Source organism: Exophiala bonariae, assembly GCF_035927105.1.
Source record: "Exophiala bonariae strain CCFEE 5792 chromosome Unknown scaffold_25, whole genome shotgun sequence".
Classification (NCBI taxonomy): Eukaryota; Fungi; Ascomycota; class Eurotiomycetes; order Chaetothyriales; family Herpotrichiellaceae; genus Exophiala; species Exophiala bonariae.
Genome location: NW_027042500.1, coordinates 426,961 through 453,572, shown reverse-complemented (window position 1 = coordinate 453,572; position 26,612 = coordinate 426,961). Strand labels below are relative to the sequence as shown.

General features: G+C 49.7%; 12 protein-coding genes across 12 annotated transcripts; 7 read left to right on the top strand and 5 right to left on the bottom strand.

Annotated features, from left to right (window-relative positions):
* Positions 1–36: 36 nt before the first annotated feature.
* LTR84_006670 (uncharacterized protein) lies at positions 37–1,282 on the top strand (the record flags this gene model as incomplete). The annotated part of the gene is made up of 2 exons (XM_064850230.1): positions 37–829; positions 876–1,282. 2 exons carry the CDS (start codon positions 37–39, stop codon positions 1,280–1,282), a joined length of 1,200 nt encoding a protein of 399 aa, XP_064703117.1.
* A 640-nt stretch (positions 1,283–1,922) lies between these two features.
* LTR84_006669 (uncharacterized protein) lies at positions 1,923–3,386 on the top strand (the record flags this gene model as incomplete). The annotated part of the gene is made up of 1 exon (XM_064850229.1): positions 1,923–3,386. One exon carries the CDS (start codon positions 1,923–1,925, stop codon positions 3,384–3,386), a length of 1,464 nt encoding a protein of 487 aa, XP_064703116.1.
* A 1,561-nt stretch (positions 3,387–4,947) lies between these two features.
* LTR84_006668 (uncharacterized protein) lies at positions 4,948–6,273 on the top strand (the record flags this gene model as incomplete). Its single annotated transcript, XM_064850228.1, has 1 exon — positions 4,948–6,273. One exon carries the CDS (start codon positions 4,948–4,950, stop codon positions 6,271–6,273), a length of 1,326 nt encoding a protein of 441 aa, XP_064703115.1.
* A 476-nt stretch (positions 6,274–6,749) lies between these two features.
* LTR84_006667 (uncharacterized protein) lies at positions 6,750–8,261 on the bottom strand (the record flags this gene model as incomplete). The annotated part of the gene is made up of 3 exons (XM_064850227.1): positions 6,750–7,683; positions 7,739–8,053; positions 8,107–8,261. The coding sequence occupies 3 exons, from the start codon at positions 8,259–8,261 to the stop codon at positions 6,750–6,752; spliced, it is 1,404 nt and encodes a 467-aa protein (XP_064703114.1).
* Positions 8,262–9,235: 974 nt separating this feature from the next.
* LTR84_006666 (uncharacterized protein) lies at positions 9,236–11,035 on the top strand (the record flags this gene model as incomplete). Its single annotated transcript, XM_064850226.1, has 4 exons — positions 9,236–9,337; positions 9,385–9,691; positions 9,763–10,339; positions 10,390–11,035. The coding sequence occupies 4 exons, from the start codon at positions 9,236–9,238 to the stop codon at positions 11,033–11,035; spliced, it is 1,632 nt and encodes a 543-aa protein (XP_064703113.1).
* Positions 11,036–11,168: 133 nt separating this feature from the next.
* Positions 11,169–11,831, top strand: LTR84_006665 (uncharacterized protein; the record flags this gene model as incomplete). The annotated part of the gene is made up of 2 exons (XM_064850225.1): positions 11,169–11,466; positions 11,533–11,831. The coding sequence occupies 2 exons, from the start codon at positions 11,169–11,171 to the stop codon at positions 11,829–11,831; spliced, it is 597 nt and encodes a 198-aa protein (XP_064703112.1).
* Positions 11,832–12,417: 586 nt separating this feature from the next.
* Positions 12,418–13,845, bottom strand: LTR84_006664 (uncharacterized protein; the record flags this gene model as incomplete). The annotated part of the gene is made up of 1 exon (XM_064850224.1): positions 12,418–13,845. One exon carries the CDS (start codon positions 13,843–13,845, stop codon positions 12,418–12,420), a length of 1,428 nt encoding a protein of 475 aa, XP_064703111.1.
* A 647-nt stretch (positions 13,846–14,492) lies between these two features.
* Positions 14,493–16,323, top strand: LTR84_006663 (uncharacterized protein; the record flags this gene model as incomplete). The annotated part of the gene is made up of 4 exons (XM_064850223.1): positions 14,493–14,772; positions 14,842–15,359; positions 15,414–16,139; positions 16,222–16,323. 4 exons carry the CDS (start codon positions 14,493–14,495, stop codon positions 16,321–16,323), a joined length of 1,626 nt encoding a protein of 541 aa, XP_064703110.1.
* Positions 16,324–16,770: 447 nt separating this feature from the next.
* LTR84_006662 (uncharacterized protein) lies at positions 16,771–18,403 on the bottom strand (the record flags this gene model as incomplete). Its single annotated transcript, XM_064850222.1, has 3 exons — positions 16,771–17,749; positions 17,799–17,965; positions 18,023–18,403. The coding sequence occupies 3 exons, from the start codon at positions 18,401–18,403 to the stop codon at positions 16,771–16,773; spliced, it is 1,527 nt and encodes a 508-aa protein (XP_064703109.1).
* A 533-nt stretch (positions 18,404–18,936) lies between these two features.
* LTR84_006661 (uncharacterized protein) lies at positions 18,937–20,715 on the bottom strand (the record flags this gene model as incomplete). Its single annotated transcript, XM_064850221.1, has 1 exon — positions 18,937–20,715. The coding sequence occupies one exon, from the start codon at positions 20,713–20,715 to the stop codon at positions 18,937–18,939; it is 1,779 nt and encodes a 592-aa protein (XP_064703108.1).
* A 2,701-nt stretch (positions 20,716–23,416) lies between these two features.
* On the bottom strand, positions 23,417–23,665 carry LTR84_006660 (uncharacterized protein; the record flags this gene model as incomplete). The annotated part of the gene is made up of 1 exon (XM_064850220.1): positions 23,417–23,665. One exon carries the CDS (start codon positions 23,663–23,665, stop codon positions 23,417–23,419), a length of 249 nt encoding a protein of 82 aa, XP_064703107.1.
* A 705-nt stretch (positions 23,666–24,370) lies between these two features.
* On the top strand, positions 24,371–25,593 carry LTR84_006659 (uncharacterized protein; the record flags this gene model as incomplete). The annotated part of the gene is made up of 2 exons (XM_064850219.1): positions 24,371–25,520; positions 25,577–25,593. 2 exons carry the CDS (start codon positions 24,371–24,373, stop codon positions 25,591–25,593), a joined length of 1,167 nt encoding a protein of 388 aa, XP_064703106.1.
* Positions 25,594–26,612: the final 1,019 nt, after the last annotated feature.

Genomic DNA, 26,612 nt, shown 5'->3' with positions numbered 1-26,612 from the left:
TCTACTCGAGAAGAACCAGTCACGGAAAGCGACAGCATGGCAACCACTATTATCATTACCTCCACCCTCACTTCTTCGCTTCTATATCCAACTACAATAGACAACTCCGTGACTAATTTAACAATAAGTATCATCGAGTTCAACATTCCCAACACTCCAAATCCTGAAGGCTCGAGTGCTATCACTTCTTCACCAACAGTACCGTCGATATCAACAGTTTTCCAAACAACCACTGCCAGTGCGCCACCCTGCCCGCAAACCTCACCTGCCAAGAGTTGTCCTTCAGTGTCTGGTCCCATTGCCGGGGCCGCAGTTGGAAGTCTGGTTGGGGGAGCACTGATTGCTGTTCTTCTCGGGTTCATCATCATGAGCTCTCGGAACCGAAGTGGACGGCGCAAGAGGTCCACTCGCTTGGAGAAAGTATCTCCGCCGAATGAGCCGAAAGAAAACCAACCTGACACAAGTATTGCGGCATGGGAGAAACATCTACCGCAGCCGGAAGCTGACAGCGACCTTCGTTCGGCCGTCTCTGCTCTGTTTGATCAGATTGAAATGCACGTCGAACAATACTATCAGGATGTTGCTGTCAAGGTCGACGCTTCGATGAAACCAGATATCGCACAATTTGACTCAGGCCTGTACCAAGTTTCAATATTGGATTCACTGGCATCAACGCGTCGTCCAACGACGCTCATCAAGCACACAATTGCTTACTTCATGGTCTCCAGTATCTCTGTGGATAGTGATTCAGCCGTTTCTTTCTTGCCCGCAGCCTTCACTGCCTTACCCCAGTCAATGAAAGGTGCGACCAGGACAGGGACGCATTCTGGTACGTGTCAACACATCATTCAGATCGTTGGCTAATCTGGGAAAAGCGGTCTTTGGTGCTGCATATTGCAAGTGGCGTGTTTTGACTGCCTACCTGAATCCTAAGCTAGAGAACGATTCAGCCTACCTAGTCGCTCGAGATAAAGCGATTACCACCGCAGCAGATAAGTTCTATCGCGCATTCTCCCCCTGGGCTCGCGACAGAGAAGGAACCCGGCGCAGCAACCTAGTCAGTATCATGAAAGTGGCAGCTGAACTTGGTGTGACCATCTTCTCCCAGCCTTCAACTCTGGTCTGGGATTGGCGTCTGTCTCGTCATGGGGAGCAGTCCCATGGTGGAATGAGGCTCGTATTACGCCCCGGCCTAGTTCGGACGACGGCTGTCCAGGGCCGACCCCTGGAAACGCCACAAGTGATAGCTCCACCATTAGCGTGCGTCTTGGATACGAAGTAGGTTTTTGGCTGGGCTCAGGAGGAGTAACTCTCGGAAGACCACAGCCGCATCCGTATTTTGATCTGTTCGGCAGGTAAACCGTAGAGAGGGTGGCCAGAATTGGTGGAGTAACCAGCTTGGGTCTCGTATTGATGGCGATGTTTGAGGATCGTAATCTGGGGGTTGACGATCTGCATGGGAGGTGATAATCGAAGTTGCGTTTCTTTTAAACGAGAGCCACCCTGACCTAGCAGCAGCAGCGCTACCAGGTCGATACGAGGACATAACACTTCTTAGTAATTACCAAACACCGAGTAAGGTGTGCTGCGCGTTGTCGGAAAATATTCGAGGTACTCCGTAAGCATGGTAAGGAAACCTTGATCATGGTGGTCAAGATATCCTCGGGTGATTTAGTCTCTTTCCAAACATCGTTGCTGGTCTCAGTCTGTCCCTCACACGCTCTCACGACGTCTCGGAAACTCAGGAACTAGCATTCGTTTTCTAGCTTTAGCATATTCCATCGTGAGTTACTGGGCTAATCCGCCGCCTATCCGCGTGTAGGAGGTTCTATCGAAATAGTTCAAAGGCTCTGGCAGGGCCGAAAGTGGCATATTTATCTGGGGGCTTTCTCCTCCGATACAGATTTCCTGTGAAGATAACAATGGCAGATCCTTTCTCAACGGTTTCTGCCGTTTCCTCCGGTTTTACGACCTCCCTTCGGATATTCCAGATCATATACGAGATTCAAGCTGTCGGAGAACAAACGCGAGATCTGCTGGAGACTACGAAGTTGGTCACAGAAACAATCACGCAGGTCAAGAAACTGCGTCATCAAAAGTCTTGCCTACTCAATGATACCGAAAAAGTCTACATTGACAATTGCATCTCTGCATCGGAGAACGCGGTCAAAGATGTAGCCATCCTCGCAGAACGGTCGCGCGCCGATATGGTGACCAGACAGGGTCGTACTAAGGATATTTCGTTCAAGAGTCGAGCACTATATGTGCTCAAAGATTCGCCCAAGGTTCCCACGAATATTAATAGAATGTCAATTGCTACCCAGGGCCTCAATGCTTCCATGGGCATTCTCTGCAGCCGAACTGGCCCTATCAAAGCAAACTTGTATCGAAGTCACAGCAGCGCAGTCGATAGACGATCTTCCACTCTCAAACCACCCCCGCCCTATGAGCTTGTTGAATTCCTTCAGCGGCGAACTAAGTCTGATCCTGAGCAGTTGCATGAGTTCGCAAGAACTGGGGAATCATTGGCAGGAGAAGTTGAAAAGACCCCGACTACACATCATCATGAACATGTGATCGAAGATATCACGACACAGGCGAGATATAAGCAAGTTGTATGTCCTTCTGATTACCACAGTGCTCCACAAGTCCATGAGGAGTCCCTGGGAGGGCCCACGTTATCTCTCGCAGGAGTAGAGGAAGGCGCCTCGAACTGCAGGAGCCCCGAGATTTTGGCCATCCCAAGGCATGGATATTCAGGCTTGCCAGCAAGAACTTCTGAAACACCATTTGAGACTCGTGCGACGGCCGCTGAAATACTAAAACCCATCCCACCACCAATTCCTCCAAGACCGAAAGGCTTCCAGGCCAGGGTGATTGACCCTTTTTTCAATACGTCAAACTTACAATATCAAGGAATGCCTGACTGCTCGCCCAACCAGATGCGAAAAGCCCAATGTCGATATGAATTGGGAACCACGGCACCTCAACGCAAACCGCCTCCAACGCCGCCAGACACGACGACTCTTGCTGAGTTATCCTCCATCACAATACAACACTCACAAGAGACAAACCCATCCGCTAGATCGATGCAACCGAACTGCTATGAATTAGACTCAAATGCGGGAACCGGTGTGGACTTCATCGTGCAAGCAACTACAAAGTCTCCTCCAGCCACTAGTTACTTGCTAGATATGCGCTCCTCGCAGTCATTCCTGTCTGCTGAACTGTCCGCGGCTTCGTCATCCGTGTTGACCCCAAGTTTCGAGGTACCTGCAGAATACATTGACGATACATATATCCAATCGTTCAGCAGCTCTCCGGCTCCGACCCCGCAGCGGCAATTATCCCACGGCCGCAGATGGTTAGAAGATCATGCTTTGTGATATGTCGCTATGCCAAGAATGAGCTTCGAGCGGTTTTAGAAGGACATGCTACATATTTGTCTGATGTTCGCATGATATCTAAACGAAGGGTATCGATGCCTGGCGATAGGGAGTTCGTTACAGGAAGGGGCGCTCCAGCCAGGGGTGAGGAGCTTGTACGGCCCACCTATGAATCTCGCTCATCATTTGCCCCTCGTTCGCTTTGAATGAAAACCAACAATGAATCGATGAACTAAGTTGGCGCATATAGCCCTTAAGGCTCATGTAACAGAATGACACTTTGTAGCTATGAAATTGTGCAGATCTAGGCTTGCCAGCCCCCAAACGATCATAAACAGTGGACAAAAGTTAGAGTCTTCTTCTGTAGGATGTCTGCTTTTTGATGTACTCCTCTTTCTGGTTTTCCGCCAGCAAACCTCATGAAACTACCAAGGTTGTTATGTCCGAGCTGTGGAACCCCTTTTTTTCAACTACAGATAGGGCCTACAAGTGCTGTACACGTTGGAGAACAGTTTCTTATCAAGGCTGGGGCTCAACTGACGAGGTTCAATGCAGTACATGAAAGTTAAAGGATTTTGGTCCTAGCGTCGTTTAGTTAGATGTCCCCTGAACAAGGGTTCTCGATCATCATGCCACACTGTGAACTTTAGGGTGTCTTGAGAAAGAACGGTGCACAAGGTAGCAATTGTTGTGGATTCGATACACGAGATGCCTAAATTTCTTGCGCATTGTAGCGAACGAGGCTGTGCATCCCTTCGGGGTTCCGGCTTCCCGCATTTGGCCAATTCCGCGAGGTATCTTTGATTTCAGCTTGTGTGTTATCTACCGAGGTAGATAAACGAGATCCATTGGTCGAAAATTCAAGGCGAGGCTGATGAAATGCTTGCGGATCGACATACAGAAGTACGAAAGCCTTCAGCAGCATACCAGTGCATGGCCATCTGTTTGCATCCATTCCAGCAGCACAGGTTCAGGCGTCCAAGCTGGGAACATCAGACTCGTACCTTGGTAGATACTTGCAGTTTACGAGGTACGGTGAAGTACCAAGATGTGCCTATGAATACCAAGGATTTTTGGTATACGAGTACGAGTAGGTGAGCACGAACTGGTATCCCATAATTAACTACACATCGCGCTTATGCTACCGAAAACATGGAGGAAACAAGTCCTTGGCTGAAGCTTGAAATTCTCGCAGCCGCTGGCTGCCTGATCAGTATCCATTTAATGGTGGGTTGTGATAGGCTTAACAACCTCGGTGCCAACCTCGCTAGGCATCGCTCCTATCTCTGGCCCGGCTTAGTTATCTGGGTTTTGTGGCTGAGCCCTTCATATGCTCGTCGCAGGTCAATAGTTCGGGTTCGGTTTGAAGTTGTGTTTGGAAACAACTGCGTGAATTCAGCTGTTAAGCATGACACCGCCCGGAGACTCGAACAAATAACGAGCGACTCCTACTAAACATTTACTTCGACCGTCAATAACAATGGAACATCTGTGTTAAGAGTTTGCGCCACGTTTGACTTTATGAGATAGACCGAGAAACTTCCTCGAGTTTGAAAAACAGATGGGTAATCAGGAACGTGAGAAGCATGATCATGGAACGCAAAGCCCATTTAGAAACGAAAGGCAGCAAGATCGCCCTTATTATGATTACCAACAAGCAGGCGGCCAGGACGTAGGCTGCGTCACACAAGAACGACATCACTACGAGAGTACGGTGTCTTCTGGATCACGACCATCATTCAATCCATCACAGCAGTCATGGAGTCCATACCCGGATGACCCGCCAGCGTATGGTGCTGAAACCCCAGCATCTCTGCCGCACGCCATAGAGAGGATACCAACTATCCAACCTACGTTTCGCGAAGTACCACTTGAGAAATTGATTGCAATTCCATCTGCCACTTCCAAAAGAGCATCGCAATTCTTGAGAGCTTACTCACCCTCACTGGCGTCCTTCGCGATTTCAGAGGCCGAGTTCCTGCAATTCCTCGACACCTTGAATGATGTATGCAAGACATCACCACCACTAGAAGTACTCTCGATTGTGGGAAGCATCGTTGGACTAGTCCCGCTCGCCACAGCACAGATCGCCGGCACGGCGGTAAACATAGCCGCAGATGTGGGTGCCGGTGCTCTGACGTATGGCAGGAGCGAGATGGAATTGCGAAAGGCCAACAAAGAGCTCTTTGTGCCACGAGGCTTGAAAGTCGAGATTGCTAAGCTCGATGCCGTGGCGCGACTGGCAGGAATACCGATACTCGACGACAGCGGGAAGTTCAACAAGAAAGTGCAATTGCTCGGGTCGATCGATGAGGTGGACCTCGATATCAGCACCACACAACGACGACTTGACGCCATGCAGCCGTGGATCGCACCCCTTGAGATTCATGGCCCACGGGCTTCAGTCACACCCCAAAACAAACTAAGTCAATTGAATACGAGTCTCGACGAGAAGATCAAGATGAGGAAGGAACAGAAAATGCTCTCCAAGCGACGAGAAGTGCTGCAAGACTATGATGACGACTCTAAAAAAGTCCAGTCCAAAGTCGAGAGAGACACGCGCAGGGCTGAAGAGGACTTGGCCAAAGAGATGGAGAAGATCCAGAGAGAAATTGATCGGGCCGAGTTAAAAGCTGATCGCAAGCCTGAAAAACAGCAGGAGAAGATCGAAAAGCTACGACGGAAGATGAACGAGGCTGTTGATGAGAAGGACAAGGAACTTGCCAAAATCAACCGTGGTTATGACAAGGAAGTAGGAAATCTGGAGAAGGATAAACTCAAAGGCGATAAGGAGCAAAAGAAAATGCGGGAGATATTATGGCTGATCATTCGGAAGGCCGATAAGCGGGAGAACACCATGCAGGACTTCATCGTCAGGCATTTATGATGTTGATGGAGAAAGTGATTTTTCAAGAAACAGCCCATACAAAACATCTAGAAACATTGTGGGACAACAGGCATTGTTTGGTCATTGAAATCCCCACATATTGTTGACAATATTGAAGCATATAGTAGCCTCAACACTAGCCAGATTGTGCTGCCATAAGTAATAAAACTTGTAGACCATGTAATTGTATATTGTGGATGATCACGATCACATCGTTGTAGCGGGAGAGTGAAACATTCCTCGGTGCCGAAGGTTGTTCGAAAAAGGGTATCTGGTTTAGCTGTATGAATTCCCTTTCAAATAGAGCAAGACGACCAGTGAGTAGACCAAGGTAGATAGGTTCACAGGCCCTTAGGTTGGTACTATTCCAACTATAGGCTCTGAACGAAGCACTTCGCGCCCGAACTTATTACGTTACAGAAATCTATGCGTTCATTTTCCCGGCGAAAGACGTGCTCTTTTTCACTAGGTTGTTTTCAAGCAAGCATCCCTCTCTCCATTCGGAACTTATCGTATCTCAGCACTGCTCCGAGTAGCACCTGCGCACCAAGCGCACAATCTTCAGGACTGCAGTACTCACTTGGCGTGTGTGATAGTCCTTCTCTCGTTGGCGTAAATATCATGCCAGTCGGACATCTTCGACTGGTGTGGAAGCTGTCATGCCCCGCTCCACTGACCATATGTTTCCACAGTTTCCCGTCGTTCGCAGTCTTCGGTAGATCTACGAGAGCATCTTCTGCGGCGGATTCGATCACACTAATGCAGTCGTGATGAAATGTAACTGCTGGATTAGCGGCGAGCTGTTGCCATTCCACCAAAACCCCTGCCTCGCTGTCTTCTGCGGCGATCCTTCGAAATGTCGTCAAGCACTCGTCTTCGATGTTAGCGAGCTCGCTATCTAAATGATGGCGCATATCAAGCGTGAATCGCGTAGTGCAAGCCGTGGTGTTGATGCTTCCAGGCTCCGTCTCGACAAGGCCCGTTGTGATCAACCCGGAATGCGCCTTTGCGATCTTGTTCGACTCGACGATCATTTTTGCAGCGGCCAGAACGGAGTCTTTTCTTGCCTCCATTGGAGTTGATCCAGCGTGGCTGTCTCTACCCTTGATGCTCACTTCGAACCATTTGTAAGCTTGTCCGCCGCTGACAACTCCGATCTTACGCCTCTCATGCTCCAGAACCGGACCTTGTTCGATATGGAGCTCAAAATGTGCGGCGATAGGCTGGGATTCGTATGATGCGGGAGTAACGCCCAAAAAGCCGATCCGTTCCAATTCTTCTTTCATGGTGTAACGATTGCCATCCTGACTTGGCGTAATTTCCAGACAGTTCCAAGCCAAGTCCAAGGGTATATGCCCCGACCACACTCCTGAAGAAACGGTGATAATCGGGAATCTGGCACCCTCCTCACTGTACAGATACTGCATCAGGATGTGCACTTGGAAGACCTCGAGGTGAGACTCACTTGGTCCAGTTGACAACACCAATGCTTCCTTCACTCTGATAGTCATTTTCATACAGCGTTCTCAAAACCTCCAGACCAGCCACAACGCCGAGTATCCCATCATACCTTCCCCCGGTGGGCTGTGTGTCCAAGTGCGAGCCCATCATGATGGGCGGTGCTGTTGAGTTCTTCCCGGGGCGGACCGCAAAGATGTTGCCCATCTGGTCGATTGTGATTTTGCAGCCCAGAGACTCTGCTTCTTGTACGAACCACTGTCGTACAGCCTTGTCAGCATTGCTGAGAGCTAGACGCGCCATGCCGGTTTCTGTCTCGTGTCTGAGAACACTTCAGTATGATGACATGGATGACAAGACAAATTTTCACCTTACGATCCATAGGAGTGTGCCTTTCCAAATTCACAGGAATGATGGAGTGAAGCCATCAATCTGCTGCCATTGATCTTCAGAGAAATTAAATCATTTGCAGAAGCCGTGCCTGAGTTTGTGCCTTGGAAGGCTTCCTTCTGCTCCTGAGAAAGCAGCATTGTGAATGATCGTACTGTCTGTCGTAGAACCGGAGATAGGTATTGGATATTTTATTATGTGCTGTACTTGGGACAGAGGTTCAGATCGACCTGGCTTAAAAAGAATATTTTTTGCATCATGAAATGGGCCCTAGCCACATGTTTGCTGCAGCTTTGACACAAGCATAGTCCGCGCATAGGGCGGCGAATCTAGATCTTACAGTATCAGAGTGGACCAACGGGCATCGCCCGAGGCTACCAGACAAGATCCATTGACGGTCATTGACGCTGTGGCAAGGCCATGGCAAGGCTGTAAAAATGGTGTAACGACGCTGGTAGTTGGTAACGTGTAATTACACTTGGCCGTCGGGCGACGTTACCACTTCAGCCAATTCGGCCAAATAACTCGTAAGTTATCGTATCAATTGCGGCCGTCTAGTTTCGTTGGCCTTCAAGGTTAATCACGGCTTGACCGTGAGAACTCAGTCTTGGTTACCAAGGGCTGTCAGTCCATTATGCTCTTCAAAGCTATATAGGGCTTCGGAAGACTTCTCATGGTGTTGATGGGTTTCTTGATCGGATATAACGCGAGCAGCGACAGAACTCAGCATTACGAAGCCGGCCTCGCGAGAATGTGATGGGCAACATGAGTTGGGCAGCGAAAACAGAGCGAAAAATAGCACCACCTGTCACGCTTATGAGAGTATCTACAGACGCTGTCCAACATGACAGGCCCAAGGGCACCCCCGTATTCAATAAACATTGGTTAGCCACCTGCCGGGGGGTTAAGTGTTTATTAGCCACCTTGGTAGGTATCTAGGTAGAGATATTCAAGCGGTCATTACATTCCTTGGCGAGCGATGAATGGATACGCTCGTCCCTTTTAGTATATCAAAACCTGATAAGGACACGCCGTTGTTTTTAAGCAAATTTCTAACCGTCCTTCTGCCTACCAGGTCCCATCGGTATGCATCCAGCCGGGTCACATTTTCTCTATGGGCCGCAAGCCCGAAAATATCGATCAAAACGGCAAAGACCATGCGATTTGTGCCGCCAGCGCAAAACGCAATGCAAGATCCCGGGCTCTGGAGGGGCGTGTGAGCTCTGCGACAAACTCGGACGCAACTGCACATTTATCTTGCAGCCTCTGAGGAAGGAAAGAGGGCCTCCAGAATCTCGGTCACATTCAGCGCAGCTTCAAACGTCACATCCTCCAGAATTTCCATCGACGGTGCAGCACCATGACTCTCAATCTGATTTCGATGCCCACCAAGGCGATCCGATGCACATTGATGTCAGCGCGTTTGAAACTGATGATCTGGAGTTCGGCATTGATGCCAATCCGGAGACTTTGCCACTTGTATCCGACCGGCTATCTTTTCCGGGTCAGGAGCTACCCGACCCACAAGCTGGAGGAGCTATCGATTGGTCATACCTCAACTTTCCCATTTGTACGTAGATTTGTTATTCTTCAGATGTTATTCTTCAGATGTTCATGACTGATTCATACGACCATACCCAGCTCCCCTGGGGAATCATTCCACCTCTCCACGACTATTGTCTGCAGTCAGTGATGGCTCGCCTCAGGCATTTCGACTGGACCACATCTCGCCAGTTGCAAGTGAACGACATGAGCAACGTAATGGGCCAGTGATTGCCACCGACTCGAGCGACGACGTGCTCGAAAACTCAACACACAACGAACTGGAAGCACCAAGGATTGGAGAGTGGTCTAGCGACTTCTCTCTTGATGAACGCCCTGGCTATTCCTCCCAGCTTATCGGCTTGTCCGGCGAGACTGATCCCTTCCTTCTACGACACTATCAGTATGATGCACGGGACACATTTCGGATGTTCGCACTGGATTTTCGGAAAGTTACAGATGATGGGAATATGCTGGGGCATGCTGCATTGCCTCAATCATCCCAGATTCCCTCCAGTGACGTACCAATCCAATTCGTCATGACTGATGAAAAGATATGCAACGACGATGTCAAAATCATGGACAAGGATTTTGCAGGTTCCAGCACTGAAGCTGAAGATTATGCATTGTTGTACAAGATCGTACCCATTGACTTGGGCTCAAGACTCCTCAAACTGTGAGTCATTGTCCAATGTGGGGCCAACAGCCTGGAGCTGACTCGTGAAGTTTCTTTAAGTTCATACAACCTTCATATCCGGTTCTTTCGTCGCACGATCATAATGGCGAGTATCGAGATTGTAAATGTTCAACGGGTTTGAGAGCAGCAGTCTACGCACTGGCCGCGCCATATTACTTCCTCGATGATTATCTTTCTGTGGACAGAGGCTACCAGCAGCCTCCTACAGAGGAGCTATGGGGTATTGCTCACCGCGGATTTCAGCGTGATTCCCGAAAGCCTCATCTGGCGCTTGTGCAGCTTGGCCTACTGTTTTTACATCGGCCTCCTCAGAATTACGCCGTTGCGGATGTCCCAAGTTCATGGGCCACAGCTTGTTTGGTCCTGGCTGCAGCGGAGACACTCGGGCTAAATTTGGACCCTTCACATTGGAAACTGCCTCCATATGAAATCAGGTTACGGAAGAGACTGTGGTGGCTTGTCCACGTTGAGCATACCTGGCGTGCACTGGTCCTAGGACGGCCATCGCATATTACCGACTCAAATTGGGATGTCTCTGGGCTGACTGCAGATGATTTCGACCTTGATGACATTGCGGACCCAGAAACTCGCAACTGTGTCCAAGCACAAAGCCCCTTTTTCATGGCACTTTGCAGCCTGTCCACGATTGCTAATAAAGTGCTTGACGCTCTTTAGTGGGTGACCCTCAAACTTTTGTCTTACCCCATAACTTATTCTGCCTTATTAACTCAACGCGCGTAGTTCCATCAAGTCAATCCGAGATGCTACCAGCGTGGAGGCTCTGCTAGGACGCGCACGTCCCTTGAGGATGCTAATGCAACAATGGCGAGACGACCTGCCTCCGGTCGTCTTAAAACCCACCAAAGAGCTGGTGGAGGACGATGCGCTCGACAACTGCGGTCCCCTTCGTTTGACATATTTAACCCTTGAACTACTGGTCTTCCGAGCACTCCTTCGTCCACTGGCCTTTCAACCTGGAACAGGTGAGCAGGAAATGTCCGAACCGCGTTCTACTATCCTCCAGAATAGTCAATCATGTGCCAAACTCATTCTGGAGTTGGTTACGGCTCTCAAAGCAAATCACTTTGTCAATTTCTGGCCATCATGTAAGTAGTGCCTCGTCTTGTGCGACTCTATGATGAACAATAGTCCTGCCCTTGTTGACGTAATAGTCTTTCCCATTATGCTGACTGTCAGTCCTGAAGACACACGATATCAACTGTCCTATATGACAAATTTCGTCTTGCTCCTCTTTGTGCAGTCGCCGTCAATGGCTGTGGCCAAAGAGAACAAGATGCTACTGGACAAATGGCGGATCACTGTCCGGATGCAGTCACGAGCTTGGCCTGTTCTGAAGCTGGCAGTCATGAGACTTGATGCTGTTTTCTGGAAGGGACTTGATCATATTGTGACTTGTGCTGGAAAGGACAGTCCCGCGATGTTGCTACTCAAAGGACCACCCGAGAATTAAAATTGGCTGTCAACGTTGAAGAAGAGGCCAAGAAGAAGACCTTTCGCATGGACTCGTCCCAAGCCCGGCGCCGTTTTCACGAGTCTCCGTGAGCTTCGAGCAGGTATTCACTCTCCACCAGTCCAACTTGTGAGCGAGCAACTTGAGGGTATCAATGTTGATGCTCGAAGTATTTGTCGGGCTTCCCGGCTGCTGAGTGTTTATAATTTGCCAGGAACATGAATAATGATCCTCGTAATTCTAAACCTGATTTTGCTGTCTCAGAAAAGCGGATATTGATAGTAAAAACTATGTGGTTATGATTCACAGCTATACTGTCTCATACATGATACATGCTAGAGGAGACATGCGAAGGGGTTGTATATCCCTATGCTTCACGCATGCAGAGAGCATGAATAGTGTGGAAGGCGCAAGATGATCAACGAATCTAGTTCCTTGATTTCTAAATGCCTAAGGCTCGAGAGAGATTCTTGCGATAACACGCTCTCCAATGATAGCCATATTATGTCTTTCATAGTGCTTGCGATACCCGCAAGAGATCGCAGCCCAACGACTGCCAACCAAACACAGATGCCCCGGATAATCACTAACACTTCTCTCCATGCTCCACCTTTCTGAAGACGACCGAACAGGTGTCGTTGACGGGCGTGATCATGTAATAGTCCTTGAAATCCATATTCTCTGATGCAGGCAACACAGTTGGCTTGCTTGTCTCATAGGTCTTATACAAGTGGCTGATGGCCACCTTGATGGTGACCATGGCAATGTTCTGGCCGATACAGCCTCTCGTGCCCTTTCCGAAGGCCATCCAAGCCGTCTTGGCACTAGCAGTTGGCTCGTTCCAGCGCTCGGGCACAAATTCCAAATTTCGCTCAAAGTACTCTTCCTGACGGTGCATGCTGTACGGTTGGGCTGAGATGACGGTCGAAGCCGGGATGAATCTATCCAAGAGCGTGACTCCGCTGGCAGGCACGATACGTGGCTCCGAAGCTGGGATGGACGAATACAATCGCAACGTCTCCAGTACGACACCATGCAGATAAGGCAGCTTGTCGACTGCGGCGAAGTCGTCCAAGTCGACATTTTTGAGCTCCTCGTGAAGCTTGGTTTGTTGCTCTGGATTTTTGGAGAGGTGGTCAACCATGAACGTGAGTGTGGTGCCTGTTGTCTCGTGTCCAGCCCCCATGTGGTCCATGACTTCTGCAGAGATCTGCTCGCGCGATAGATCCGACTTCAGAAGTTTGGTTAAAAGGTGCGATTTTTCCGGGTCACACCGGTCCATCCATTTGTGTGTCATATCGTTGATGAACTGCTCTGCTGCCGCCGCATCTCTCCAGCTTGGAAGCAGGCTCGCAATACCGGACGAGTATAGAAAATTTGTAAGTTTTGGGAGCTCAGCAAACCAGTGAAAAGTCTCTCTTCGCATATGCCAGGCATCAAACACTTCGATGTCGTGGCCTTGGAGCAGGTGACTTCCATTCTGGTCGCCGAAGAAGAAACCAGAGATGACGTCTTGCGCCATGTAATTAAAGAGATAGAACACATCGACGTGGTTGATCTCCGAGATATTCTTCAACATCTGTCTGACGCGATCATTGATGACAGTCAAGTTCTCAGGCCGTAGCATGTAAGCCTTGGTGTATTCGCCACCGAGAAGCTTTCTCCTTGAGCTATGGCGTGCGCGATCTGGAGTACTGAACATGTTCTTCGCTCCATACGCCTCGAAGGCATTATAGAAATGAGTCTTCTCATAGTTGTAGATGGGACCTACTGATGGTGGGTGGTTAAGAGATATCTCGTTTGGGGCTAATCGAACCAGGGGACCATATTTGCGATGCAATTCGTGGATATATCGGGTTCGATTCAGGTTGATCGTCTGGTAGAGAAGAGGGATCTTGGTAAATCTTGTGATTAATGGACCAGGAACATCTTTCAAGGCTAGTGACTTGTAGAAGGCGGATGAAATGAGTGCCACAACACCCACCGCTAGAAGCAAGACGAAGAATGAAATCATGGTCCCTTATATCAAACCAGGCGTTCATGTAAATCAAACATACATGTTGACAGGCTACGAAGGAGGGCCCCTTTCTTACTATATCCCCAGCTCGAGCAGTATACAATCTGAATCGTCCGCCAAGAACCAGGTCCCAAGTTGTTCGCCCAAGAGCACTTGCAATTGGCTGGAGCTTTGGTCAACGGCGGATAATTGAATCCGATACGCCCTGAGGCCATGAGAGATACGATCGGGACGGCCGTCAGTAACGGCCACTCACTGCCACGAAGAGCCAGCGAAGAGAGTTCTTATCAGGACGCCATCATCATCTTTTGTAAAGCTCTGATTATCCGGGCAGATAACGGGCCCGTAGAGTGTTGAGGCCTAGATAAGGTTGAGCTCTGATATCTTCCCGAGGCGGGGGATAACAAGCGTTTTCTCGAGGCTTAACACCCTCATAGCGTATCTATCCACTGATTGGCTATCACAACGCTCTGCCGTGTCCACTGTATAAGGTAGCCTGCAGCAGACCCGTTGCAGAGAAAGGCACTTAGTAGACATATAGGAGGCATATAAATCTAAGCATCTCTGTTGAGCAATTGGAATCGAGCCTTTATCCCCTCTTTATTACTTCTGAAAAGATCCACTCTTCTACCTTGGATCCAACGATGATGGGCGACTCATTACATTCTCTCAAGGAGCAACCGGCGCAGCCAACAAATCTTCAGCATGGTGCTCTATCCGCTGACGAGCTCGAGCTTCGTGCTCAGGGCCACAAGGGAGAGCTTCCCCGAAATTTCTCTACGCTTTCCACGTTAGCCATCGCCTTCCTCTTGACGAGCGCCTGGATTGGGTATTCAGCAACTTTTCCATACCCCTTATTAGCCGGTGGTGGGCCGTACGTGTTTTGGGGCCTAATCGTCGCCACGATCGCATGCTCCCTCATCAGTAAGACCACTTGAAACAGCCCGAGCTGCTTTTGCATTTCGCGAAATTTAGACTGACCACGACCCCTAGCTGCCGGATTGGCAGAGTTGAGCTCTGCGTACCCTTCAACAGGAGGACAATACCATTTTACATTCATGGTGTCATCCGAAAAGACTCGGGCAGGCACTGCGTTCGTCGTGGGTTGGCTCTCCGTCATTGCCTACTGTCTCTTCACGGCCAGTGCGACCATTGTTTGTGCCCAAATCACGGCCGCAATCGCTGGCTTCTGGCATGAGAACTACGTGGCAACCCAGTGGCAGATCTACTTGATGTATATCTTGTACCAGGCGGTCGCAACAGCCGTAGTTGTGTTGTTCCCCCGACAGCTACCCAAAACGGAGATTGGATTCTTTCTGATCAGCGTTTCCGGCTGCATTGTCTTCTTTATCACTGTGCTTTCCGCAAGTGAAACCAAACAGCCAGCCGAGGTCGTTTTTACCGAAGTTGTCAATGTTACCGGCTGGAGTGATGGAGTGTCTTTCATCTTGGGGGTGGGAACGTGCATGTACGCTTATATTGCCACGGATGGGGCGTCGCATATCGCAGAGGTAAGTTTGCAATCACAGCAGAAGTATAGCGCAGCTTTAAGCTGACAAACTCAGGAAATCCCAAATCCTGGTAAGGGTGTCCCTAGAACGATGATGCTCAGCCTGGGCATATCAGCCATCAGTGTCATTCCCTGGACTTTGGCATTCCTCTTCTCGACCAATGACCTCGAAGCTGTTGCGTCCTCCACCTTTCCGATCCTCGAGGTCTACCAACAAGCTTTGCACAACCGTTCTGGAGCCACTTTCCTTGCTGTATGGCTTCTCGTCATCTATTTTGGCTCGGTTGTCAGTGTAGTCGCAGCGACGGGCCGTCTCACTTGGGCTTTTGCCCGTGATAACGGTCTTCCATACTCACCTGTCTTTGCGAAGATCAACCCCACCCTCCAAATGCCAGTCAACGCCACGATCGCTGCAAGTGTGTTCGTCGCCTGCTATGGTGCAATCTACGTGGGTTCCACGACAGCCTTCAACAGTTTCATCTCGATGTCCATTCTGTCCCTCAATGTGACGTACGCGATTCCGCAAGGCATCGTTTTCTTCCGAGGACGAGAACAGGTCCTTCCTCACACTCGCCAGTTCAACCTGGGCAAGGTCTTTGGTCCTTTTTGCAACATCTTTTGTGTGTGTTGGGTCTCCTTGTACACCGTGTTGTTCTGCCTGCCCACCTTCTTACCTGCTGAGGCCGAGGCTATGAACTATGTTTCTGTCGTCGTAGCTGGTTGTGCTTTGATCATTATTATCATGTGGTTCTCTGGGAAGAGAAAGACGTTTGTCGGACCGGTAAGCTTACCCAGTAAAACCGATACTAGTACTCCTCTGAATGTTGCACCATGGGAAGACTTACTGACAACCTCTAATGCAGATTATAAATATGGAATTGCTCGAGGCGGCTAAAATCCACCATATTGATGCCGAGACTCAAGCGACGGTCCTGACTGGCGAGAAACTCCTTGACAAGAAATGATGTACAGTAAACAATACAAGTATTGGGGTTTTTTTGCGAACAGGAATTTCAAAGAAAGAAATGTTAAGCTAGAATGAAGAAGCCTATAGCTATGTTTTAAACCCGATTCACAATTTCTCCACGCACTATGCTTTAGTCTTAGACTCCTCTTGCCTTATTGTAATCTCTGTTTCGATCACACATATAGTTGGCAAATAATTCTGCGGCTCCCTCACACGATTTGGGTATATGCTAGCGGCTATTCAGAAGTCCTACCTCGTTCAGAATGGTCGACCGCTGAGAGAATGAAAGCCTTTTTACTTATGAAGATCTGTGACTTCTCGCTCAGCGTTAGGTTGAGCTATGTATCACTCTATTAAATACATTGTTGAACTCAATGCAAAAAAATTCGTCATTCTACTGAAAGTACACCTTTGACCAAATCCTCAGCCTCGACCGCCACTCAAATCACCGTGCAACGAAATCCAACGAACAGCTCAGCGCATGCGGTACCCCACTTGTCAATTGGTCGTCCATGCGCATACTCTCCTCAGTGACTCCAGGCGTGACCCGGGTCTTGTAATGCATATAGACGGCGGCGACGATCAGTTTCATCTCGACCATGGCTAGATTGTGGCCCAAGCACATGCGGCCTCCAGAGCTAAAGGGCCAGAAGTGGTTACGCATAGCCGTCAGATGTGCAGCGTCCTCTGTCAGCCACCTTGTGGGGTCGAACAGGTCCGGATTTGGGAAGACCTCTTCGACACGGTGCAAGCTGTAGGCCTGACATCCGACCGTGGTCCCGCCAGGGATGACATGGTCTGAGATGACGGCGCCAGTGGGAGGCACAATGCGAAAGAGCGTCATGGGCACCGGTGGACGCCAGCGCATAGCCTCATGGATCACGGCGTCGAGATATGGGAGTTTGTCGAGGGCTGTAATTGGAGCCGTACGTGTCAACGGATCGAAGGCGTCTTTGATACTCGAAAGTTCTTGAAAGAGCATGTCTTGTACGTGTGTATACTCCGGCGTCGATATCCGCCACATCAAGATGCACATCGCATCACCGGTCGTGTCGACGCCCGCAACAAGGTGATCCATACATTCAGCAGCGATAGCGGGCTCGTTGTTGGGGATCTGATTGAAGAGTTTAGAGCATGTCGAGATGGTGTCTTTAGTGGTCTGGTCACGACGGAAAGACGAAACGCTGACCTCGCCATAGTCGTTCAGTCGGTTGCCGCGGACATGAAACGCCGTGCTTTGGCCGCTAATCTTGCGCATAATGGATACCAGTTGCGTTTTGAGCGACATGGCCCAGCCGAAGTAGTGTAGCATGTACAATCGTGCACGGTGTTTAACTCCTGAGAGATCGTAAACGATTCCTCTGTGTTCGGGTGCCGACAAAGTTTGTGTGCCATAAATCCCATACAGATGGTTTGTGATGGAGCTAAGATAGGTCAGAGTTGTAGCGTGTGTGAGTGTGTAGTTCCACATACTCAAGTGCGTAATAGTGTAACCAGGTGTAAACATCGAGGACGGGTCCTTGGCTCGAGACTTGCTTCATGAACGCCGAAGCATGCCCACGTACTTTGTCCGCGACAGAGGGCTGCATCACGTAACTCTTGGTATATCGATCAGCGACCAGTCTCTTTTTGGCCGAGTGCTAGATTATCAAAAATGAGTATATCGATAAAGTTGGCGAGGAACGGAGAGAATGTACATTTGGCTTGTCTAGACTTGTGAAGGTGTTCCGCGTATTGTAGTACACGAATAGGTCGTAGAACGAGCTTTTTGAAAAGGTTGACTTGATGCCATAAATTTCTCTCAAACTCTCGTAGTTGTTGAACGAGACTTCCACTGGCGAAACTCGCACCACCGGCCCATAGCGGGAATGGAGTTTATCGATCTGGATTGTTCTGTCACCCTTGAATTCGTGGTACATAATCCATAGCTGAGTCAAGGCGGTGATCTTCGGCCCAGGAATTCTCGATAATGAGGCGAAGAATACTCGATGGATTAGAACTGTAGCCAGGGAAATGAGTGCACAGGCAAGCACAACCACAATCGGGTGCAGCCCGACGAAGACTATTGACATAGCCATTCTTGACGAGGCGTTGATACCTTTCGAGCATACTCAGGCTTCAAATAAGTATTTATCATCACTCGCCATATAAAGGAATAATCACGATGCCTAGCCATGGCTGTCCGTCCACATTGTGGGGTAAGATGGTGGTTGTTGGGCGTTATCAGCTTGCCCGTCGTCGGGACCGGAGCGTCCTTATCAACGGCCAACTTGAACGGGGCTATTCCCGAACTGGACCCGAGTGTTGACTCAATTCTGAAGCGGGCGAGACATTACGCAAGTGGCCACAATGCAATGTAACAGTAGAATTCCGAAGTAGAGCTTCTTGGGGCTATGTTCCCCCAGTTGCTTCATCTGATGGAAGGCCAAGCAAGTAACATTTTGTGCATTGCGAAAGTGGTATCGTGCCTGGTTTGGCGGGAAGTCTCCTAGCCAGAGCAACAGTCCAGATGCCAGGACTTTCAGTCGCAGTGAAGGAAAGACTCCTCCAGTGAGGAAAGAGTGCCAGTAGCCAAAAGACAGCCAATGCCGGAAACACTTGACGCAAATACTCAAAAACTACCACGCTGCATGTTCCCCTGTTCTGGTAAAAGGCCATCGAGCGTCATCACAACATGATCGAACCGGCGCTCCAAGCCAGGTCTTACAGTCATACTATCGCTTTCCATATGAAACACGATTGTGACTTTTCTATTCAACGTGCCAGTGAGTGAAGCTCCCCTCAATGCACTCGTGTCACTACCCTCGGCTGCTGCCAGCAGGGAGATGATATTGGTATCGTCCCCCATGGGACTTCCGTAGAGCCAGGTCGCTTTCACGAGGACGCAAAACAGGCACAATACCGGATTGACTAACAGAACGATCACCAATAGCGGATCTCTTCGGAGTGTCGGTACAGTACGAATTGTGAGAATGGCCTCCGCTCCTTTTGAGTATCCTGTCAAGGCACTCATTTCCGTGTTTCGGACACCGCCAGGTCGATCGATGGTATCCAAGCTGGTGATCCGGGCCCAAGCCATCGTGGCTGCCAGCGCAGGTACGGTGTTGACGGGCTGGAAATATCTCAGTTCACCATTTGGTCCCAAGCTACCATCGGGGTAGGGGAAATCAAAAGCGCCGGCACGATTGTGCCAGTCGTACTCCCCAAGAAAGGTACTGAACATCTCCTGCAGGCCGATGGCGTTGTTTTGGAGGAGGAACTGGTTCTCAAGAGTGCTCTCGGGTATCAGATCCGCTTGGATGAGCGTTATGTTGGTCGACGATATCCACCACGTGGCTCTAGCCTGACGTCTCGACTGTTCGGTGCGGATAGCTTCGGAGAAGAAAGTCTCGTTCCTTGTCGTATTCCACGCTGAAAAGTACATGACGGAGAAATTCGTCAGAAAATTTCCACTCATGCCTGCCCACATTGCGTTGTTAGCCCCATTGGTGTCGCCACCGTTCTGTGTGGCAGGGTGATCGAATTGATTCTGCACATCTACCCAGAAGTCCTCGCTGTTTCGTTCTTCTGAGGTTGGATTTATCATTTCTGACACGGTTGCGTTGACAGTTGCCGATAGAGTCAGGGATTCTCCACCATTGAGACTGGACTGAAGACTTGTGAGATATGAAGGAAATGGAGAGTCAACGATTACACCGGTTTTGTTGTCCTCTGGGATGTACATGTTAAAGCCATACGTCTGGTTGAGCTCAGGGCTGATCCAGAATGGCACGTAGACGTCGGAGAGGATGGAGAGGCCGTCACCTATCCTTTGTTTCCCGGGTGTGGATGAGAAGCCAAAAAATCCATCACCATGGTCCACAATAATAGTGCTTTCACCCCCGACGAATTTCTTATATGCCACGCTCAGCAACAAAGGCAGGCCCAACAAAAGGAAAAGAAGGATTCGGTAAGCGATGTGGACGTGCCTCGATGAGAATGGGTCTTTCCTCAATAATGCATCGAGATCTTGGATTGAGGAGCCACTTCGAGTGGCAGTATGAATGAGCGCAGTGCGGAGCATCAACCCTTCAAGGCACATGGCCATGATGGCGAGCAGGAAGCCGATGCCAATCAGTTGGTTGATCTGGCCCAGCCATATTGCTAAACGGGACTGAAAGACGATCAGCAGAGCTGCGGTAAGGCAGGCAATCTCTGTGCAAAACAGCCATACGTCCTTCGTGGGTATGCGGTCTTTGCGACCTGGCTTTCCGCATCGTGCGGGTAATAGACTGGTTTGGAAGGTACTCGCACTGTCCAGCCTGACGAGCAGTTGTTTACTGTCGGTGCGTATATGATTCGGAAGGGAATAGTGGTGGTTAACAGGAGTTGTGCTATCTGCTCTCGCCATGGTTATACGGATCAGTTGGCAAAGCTGCAATACCTCGCAAACCTCTTGCCTGCATCAAACAGGATGGCACATCATTTTTAGTTGATGCTGAGTGGTAGGCCATGTGGCGGTTCGGGATGGTCTATCCTTTACAGGCATCTCTGAGACATACCTATGGGGGCTAAGAAGTTAGTCCGAACGCCTCTTAAGCGTGGGTCACAATGAATTCGTCGTGATTAAGTCAACACTGGGATCGATGACCCCATTTCGCAACCGCCTTACCAGGCAACTCAGGCATTTATGTCGTGGCAACGAATAGACTCGCTCCATGTAAAACAGATATCTAGATGAAGTCACAGATAATTCAGCCAGTATTGATGGGGCACCGACGGGTTTTCTTGTTTTGTGTTGTGTTGATGAAGCGAGCGTTTAAAAGTGTTTTATGTTCGTAGCTATGCTGAAGCCTCCAGAAGGTCTGACTGGCGGAGACAGCGCTTCAAGCTCCTCAGGCGCCAAGTATACCTTGCATGGGCAGCCGAGGGGCTAATAGGCGTATTCGGTGGGGTAGTTAAGGAAGTCTTTTACTGCGTTTCCCTAGTCGCCCGTGCCTTTGTACCGTCAATGCGCTTCGACCGAACAATTTGTGAACATCCATGGATGTTACTGGAGAAGCACAGTTACTAGGGCTCTCGAATTATCTTTGAGAGCTATGATTTTCTGCCCACCCGCGATTCCTGGGGGTAAGGCTGAGAGAAAGAGGAGTCCAGGGAGGTGGGGCCCGAGTGACTTCAATCGGTGGTTGACGAGTAGGCCACGATGCAAGCCATGCTGGCAGGGATTCTTTGCCCTCAAATCACCAGTACACTCTGGTTATCGTGAGGATAGGAGCTGATGGATTTCCATGGTTTCACATCCTTGGTAGTCCAGAGAAAGCCAACAGCCGTTCAAGCATCCTAGAATCATCGCATGCGAATACCTAACAGGTTACCTCATGTGTTGCCGAAGCCTCACCCATTGACTACCTAGGTAGGTATCCGTACTATGTCATGTCTGAAACCTCAAGAACTGCCGAGCCAATGATACTTGCCTACGTAGGCGAAAACGACAGTTGTGTGCCGTGCTCCTGGCTGAGCCTTACGCAGGGTGTAACTTGTCCACGCACTGGAGGTGGTGACTTATCTTCATTAACGCTTCTGGAACTATCAACGAGTAAGGGCAGTTTCTCACAGAAGATCTACTCCCAGAATCAAGCGATTACTGATTTGCAGTACCCTTGATTGCGACCTCATCACCAAGATGAGTACCAAACCCGGGGACTTCGAGGCTGAGATTATCGGATCGGACTCGAACAAGGCTCAAATTTCTACAAAAATCACACAGTCTGGCGCGCCGGAATAACAAGCTCTTATCCTTCAAGAGCTTCGCGACCTCAAGGAGTTGAGGTTGCAAGCCACAAATGATCCGGCATTGAGGCTTCAGGCTCGCACAACCCTCTGCTTGCAAGTTTTTGGACTTATTGTAGGGACCCTGTTTGGGGTTTTTGCTATCCTTGCCTGGATTTCTGCAAACAAGTCGAATGAGCTAGCTTCAAGCTCGAACACGCTATCCTCCGACTCGAACAGGATGTCTGCAAATGCCAATTTTATGGCTTCGAAAGCAAACGAACTTGCCGACATTAGTAACCAACTGGCTTCATATGCCTGGGATCAAGCCAGGGTCGCAAACATCCTGGCGTTCCTTGTCTACTGCGACATTGTAAGGACTCGATGAAAAGGGTGATTCCGACTACGCTTCGACTGGTTGACACCTTGCGCTGCAGAGGACAGATCTCGAGGTCTGCACACAGTTACAGACGACATTCCCATCGTACATAAACAGCATTGCCGACAACCTCTTCGTCAATGCTCCACCAGGCCCGACAATTTCGGCGTCCCCGGCACCGATCAACACCGTGCAAGGATCTCAGTAGAGAGCAAACACATCATCAGCGTCGCTGAAAGGGATCTCAATTGGAATTACAGCAGGCATAGCAAGCCCTGTAGCGGTAGGGATGATTTGCCACCGGTATTTAACTTATCGGGCAAAGATTCGACCCAGTGCAAAGCTATCGCAAGCGAGCAATGACCAAGAGATGGAAAAGCACAGGAATCGGGCTGCAAGGGGGCCTGCAGACTAATATCCTTGCATGCAGAGCACGTTCACGATCAGTGACTAGAGGTCAATATCAAACGGGTCAGGATTCTGATCGCCTCGAGACCTGCGTATGTTGTAGACAAACGTGACAAACAGCGCAAACGTACTAGTATTGCCTCGAGACTCCACCGTAGTCACTGCTACGGTGGATCATTTGAGAGCCCCTTGGTGGTTTAGTTTCCCCAGAAATCAACCGTGGCAGAATAAGTTAAAGTGTCCACAAGCTGCGATTCGAAAAGGACCAGATCACCACCACCGAGCAATTCCTCTGACAGCGTCCTCTTCCTCCTTGTTCGTTGTCAATCCCATATTCGTTTCCTCGAAGTAGCGCTTCTTCATCGACCTCTTTCTCTCTCCTTCTTGCGACCACACAATTCCCCCCTCCCTTCCTCTCTACGACAGCAATCATGGTATGCAATACTCCCACTTTCCTTTCCTTTTCCGGCGACCGTCGCGCGGTGGCTCTATTGAGAATACATCAAGGAGCTTTGGGAGCAGAAAGAAGCGACAAGTCTTGTAGAACGATGGGCTAACCAAGATTTCTCCAGTCTGCACCTAGACCATCATCGCCTTTGACTTCAGGACCCGAGTCTGGAGCTGATTCGACACCTTCAGCGTCGAAGACCAGTGGTTCATCAATCGCACGAGCAGGCTCACCACCTGGAGGACCGCGATCAGCCATCCGTCGACGCGCAGCAGCCGACCACAAAGAATCCGTCAAGAATGCAAGACCAGCATCCACGCGCTCGGCAGGTGCGGGCGGCTCTAGTGGAACCATGCTGAGATTATATACGGATGAGAGTCCCGGATTGAAGGTGGACCCTATGGTGATTTTGTTCTTGAGTTTGGGATTTATTTTCAGCGTGGTGGCACTACATCGTAGGTTGAAGGTCTGCTCTGAGGAGGATATCCTGCTAACGTCGAGCCTTGCACAGTTATTGCAAAGATTACCAAGAGATTCTCATAAAGTGCAAGCGGACTGGGTTCTTCCACGGTTGATTGGTGTTGGAATGGCAGCAGAGACGAAAAGCATCCTGGGTCACTTGACTAGCAATGCAATGCGACGTGTACACTATTTTGGGTTGATCAAAGAGGACCTTGGCTTGTAAGCCAGGCGTTGCAGATTCTAGTCCAGACATGGCAGTGCTTGATCTATGAATGAGAACTGGATCTGGAAATGCATATATTCGTAAATCCAATTCCCATTCCCGTTCCCAGATTGATTAGTCAGAAATTGGAATTCTCTTTTGCCTTGAACTTGGTTGCCTTGCATGTGACGATTTCTCAGTGACCGAACAGCACTGACAAGACAGGAACATTCCACTCCAAAATCAATGAATGAGAAACCCGAACTCCATCCATCAATCCTCCGCAGACCCCGCAGAAATTTGTATAAATATTGCCCAGGAAACACAAGTGGCGGCAAGGGTATCCCTCCCCAACTCCATCTCCCTCATCCCACCACTTTCGTCATCCCTTCACCATGACCGACCCCAGCCAAACCCTCAGCAATGGCTCGCAGCGTGCGGACCAGCCTTCAGACTCCCAAGCAGATATCAAGATACAAGATCCTCCCGCTCAAGACAGTCACCCGTCCTCCAACGGCCCTCTTGTGAGCAGCAACGGATGGGATGGCAAATTGCGCATGCCACCACGCAACGCCGTCCTGACCAACCCAGAGATCCTCAGTGATCCCGACTACTCCGACCCCGATGCTCCTCCGGTCGACCAGATCGAAGCCGATGAAGATCTTTTAGATGATCTGGACCCTAACGTCGAAGACATCGACCTGGTCCATAGCCGTGTCACCTCCATCCCAGCCCTCAGACTCGAACGCTTTACCAAGGTTATAAGGCTGTGCCTCCGCCAGAACCAGATCTCTTCAATCCAGTTTCCTGCCAGCCTGGGTGACACAGTGCAAGAGTTGGATCTATACGACAACCTCATCTCCCACGTCAAGGGCTTCGACGACTTCAAAGTCCTGACCAGCCTCGACCTGAGTTTCAACAAGATCAAACACATCAAACATGTCAACCACCTACGGACCCTAAAAGAACTCTACTTTGTCCAAAATCGCATCTCCAAGATTGAAAACCTCGAGGGTCTCGAGAACCTGACCATGATCGAATTGGCCGCCAACCGACTGCGCGAGATCGAGAACCTCGAGCCCTTACAAGCCTTACAAGAACTGTGGTTGGGGAAGAACAAAATCACCGAGATCAAGAACCTGTCCCCTCTGACACACCTTCGCCTCCTCGACCTCAAATCCAACCGCCTCACATCCATCTCCGGTCTCGAATCCCTGTCCAATCTCGAAGAACTGTACGTCTCCCACAACGCCATCACCGAGATCTCCGCCTCCTCTCTCTCACAAAACCACAAACTCCGTGTCCTCGATATCTCCAACAACCAGATCTCGCATCTCGAGAATCTCAGCCATTTGAAACACCTTGAGGAGCTGTGGGCCAGCAGCAACAGATTCAGTGATTTCCGGGAAGTCGAGCGGGAGTTGGCCGACAAGGAAGAACTCGAGACGGTGTACTTCGAGATGAATCCGCTTCAGTTGATGGGCCCGGCTGTCTACAGGAACAAAGTGAAACTGGCGCTGCCTCAGATCAAGCAGATCGATGCGAGTAAGTGTGGTTTCTCATATGTGATATCTAATATTGGCGCTAACCGAGATCTGCAGCATATGTGAGAGTCTGAGAGATATACAGTCTTGATGGCCTGCAACGAGATATGATGAACCGACGAACACTACCTATGACGGAGCACCGCGCTCAATGATTCACGCATGACGGCCGTCTCCATGAACGGAAACTGGCAGAAACCTACAACACGACAGACTTCACCACTGCAGCAGAATATTTGCTGACAATCGGCAAGACATTCCCAAAAGTGTCCAAGGTGGAACAAGTCTCCCAATCAAGACCGCAACGGAAAGAGCTTTCGGCTTCTCGCGCCAACATAGCTTGTCCTGTATCGGCGGCATATCCAGGAGAAAGAAATGCGGAAAATCCCCGGGCATCACTACTCAAATGGCACTCCGCCCATCTTTTCTTTTCTATTTCCCAAGCCAGGCACAGGGTCGACCTGCACCTGTGTGTTAGTGACCGGGCGTCTACCTAGGGTTGCCGTTTGTGGGGTTGTGGGCGTGAGGTGTACGAAAAAACATTGCACCCTTCGAGAACGGACATTTATTTAGTCAGTTCACGAGCGTAGGCGCGGTATGGACATGAGTGCATGATAACTTGGAAAATAGGAAAATAGGGATATAGGCTGCATAACCTGAAGTGTCGGCATCAGATCATAGGACCTAGCGTGCATTCGAATGGGGGCAAATGAAATTATGAAACCAATCAGTTGAATACCATGAACAGAGAATTCTCGTCAAGCCCCGGGCTAGTAATCTGTGTTTCGATGCCTCCACCTAGGTTTGCTTCCACGTAGCAGGGATGAGAATAGTCGATAAGGTTCAAGGTTGTCACAGACGACACGACATTTAACTTGCCTGAACTTGCCCGAGGACTAAATGCGTAGACATGTACGATTCAACGAAGGAGGAACAATGGTATATCAAAGCCATTGAGTGCACTGACCGAAGAGGAAGCACATCTCAGTTCATGCGGCAACGGCCCTTCGGTGATTCCATCTATGCCATCCAAATCCACGACCAGGTGACAGAAAACGACTGCACCTTGTTTCCCGTTCCGCCGCAAACCACA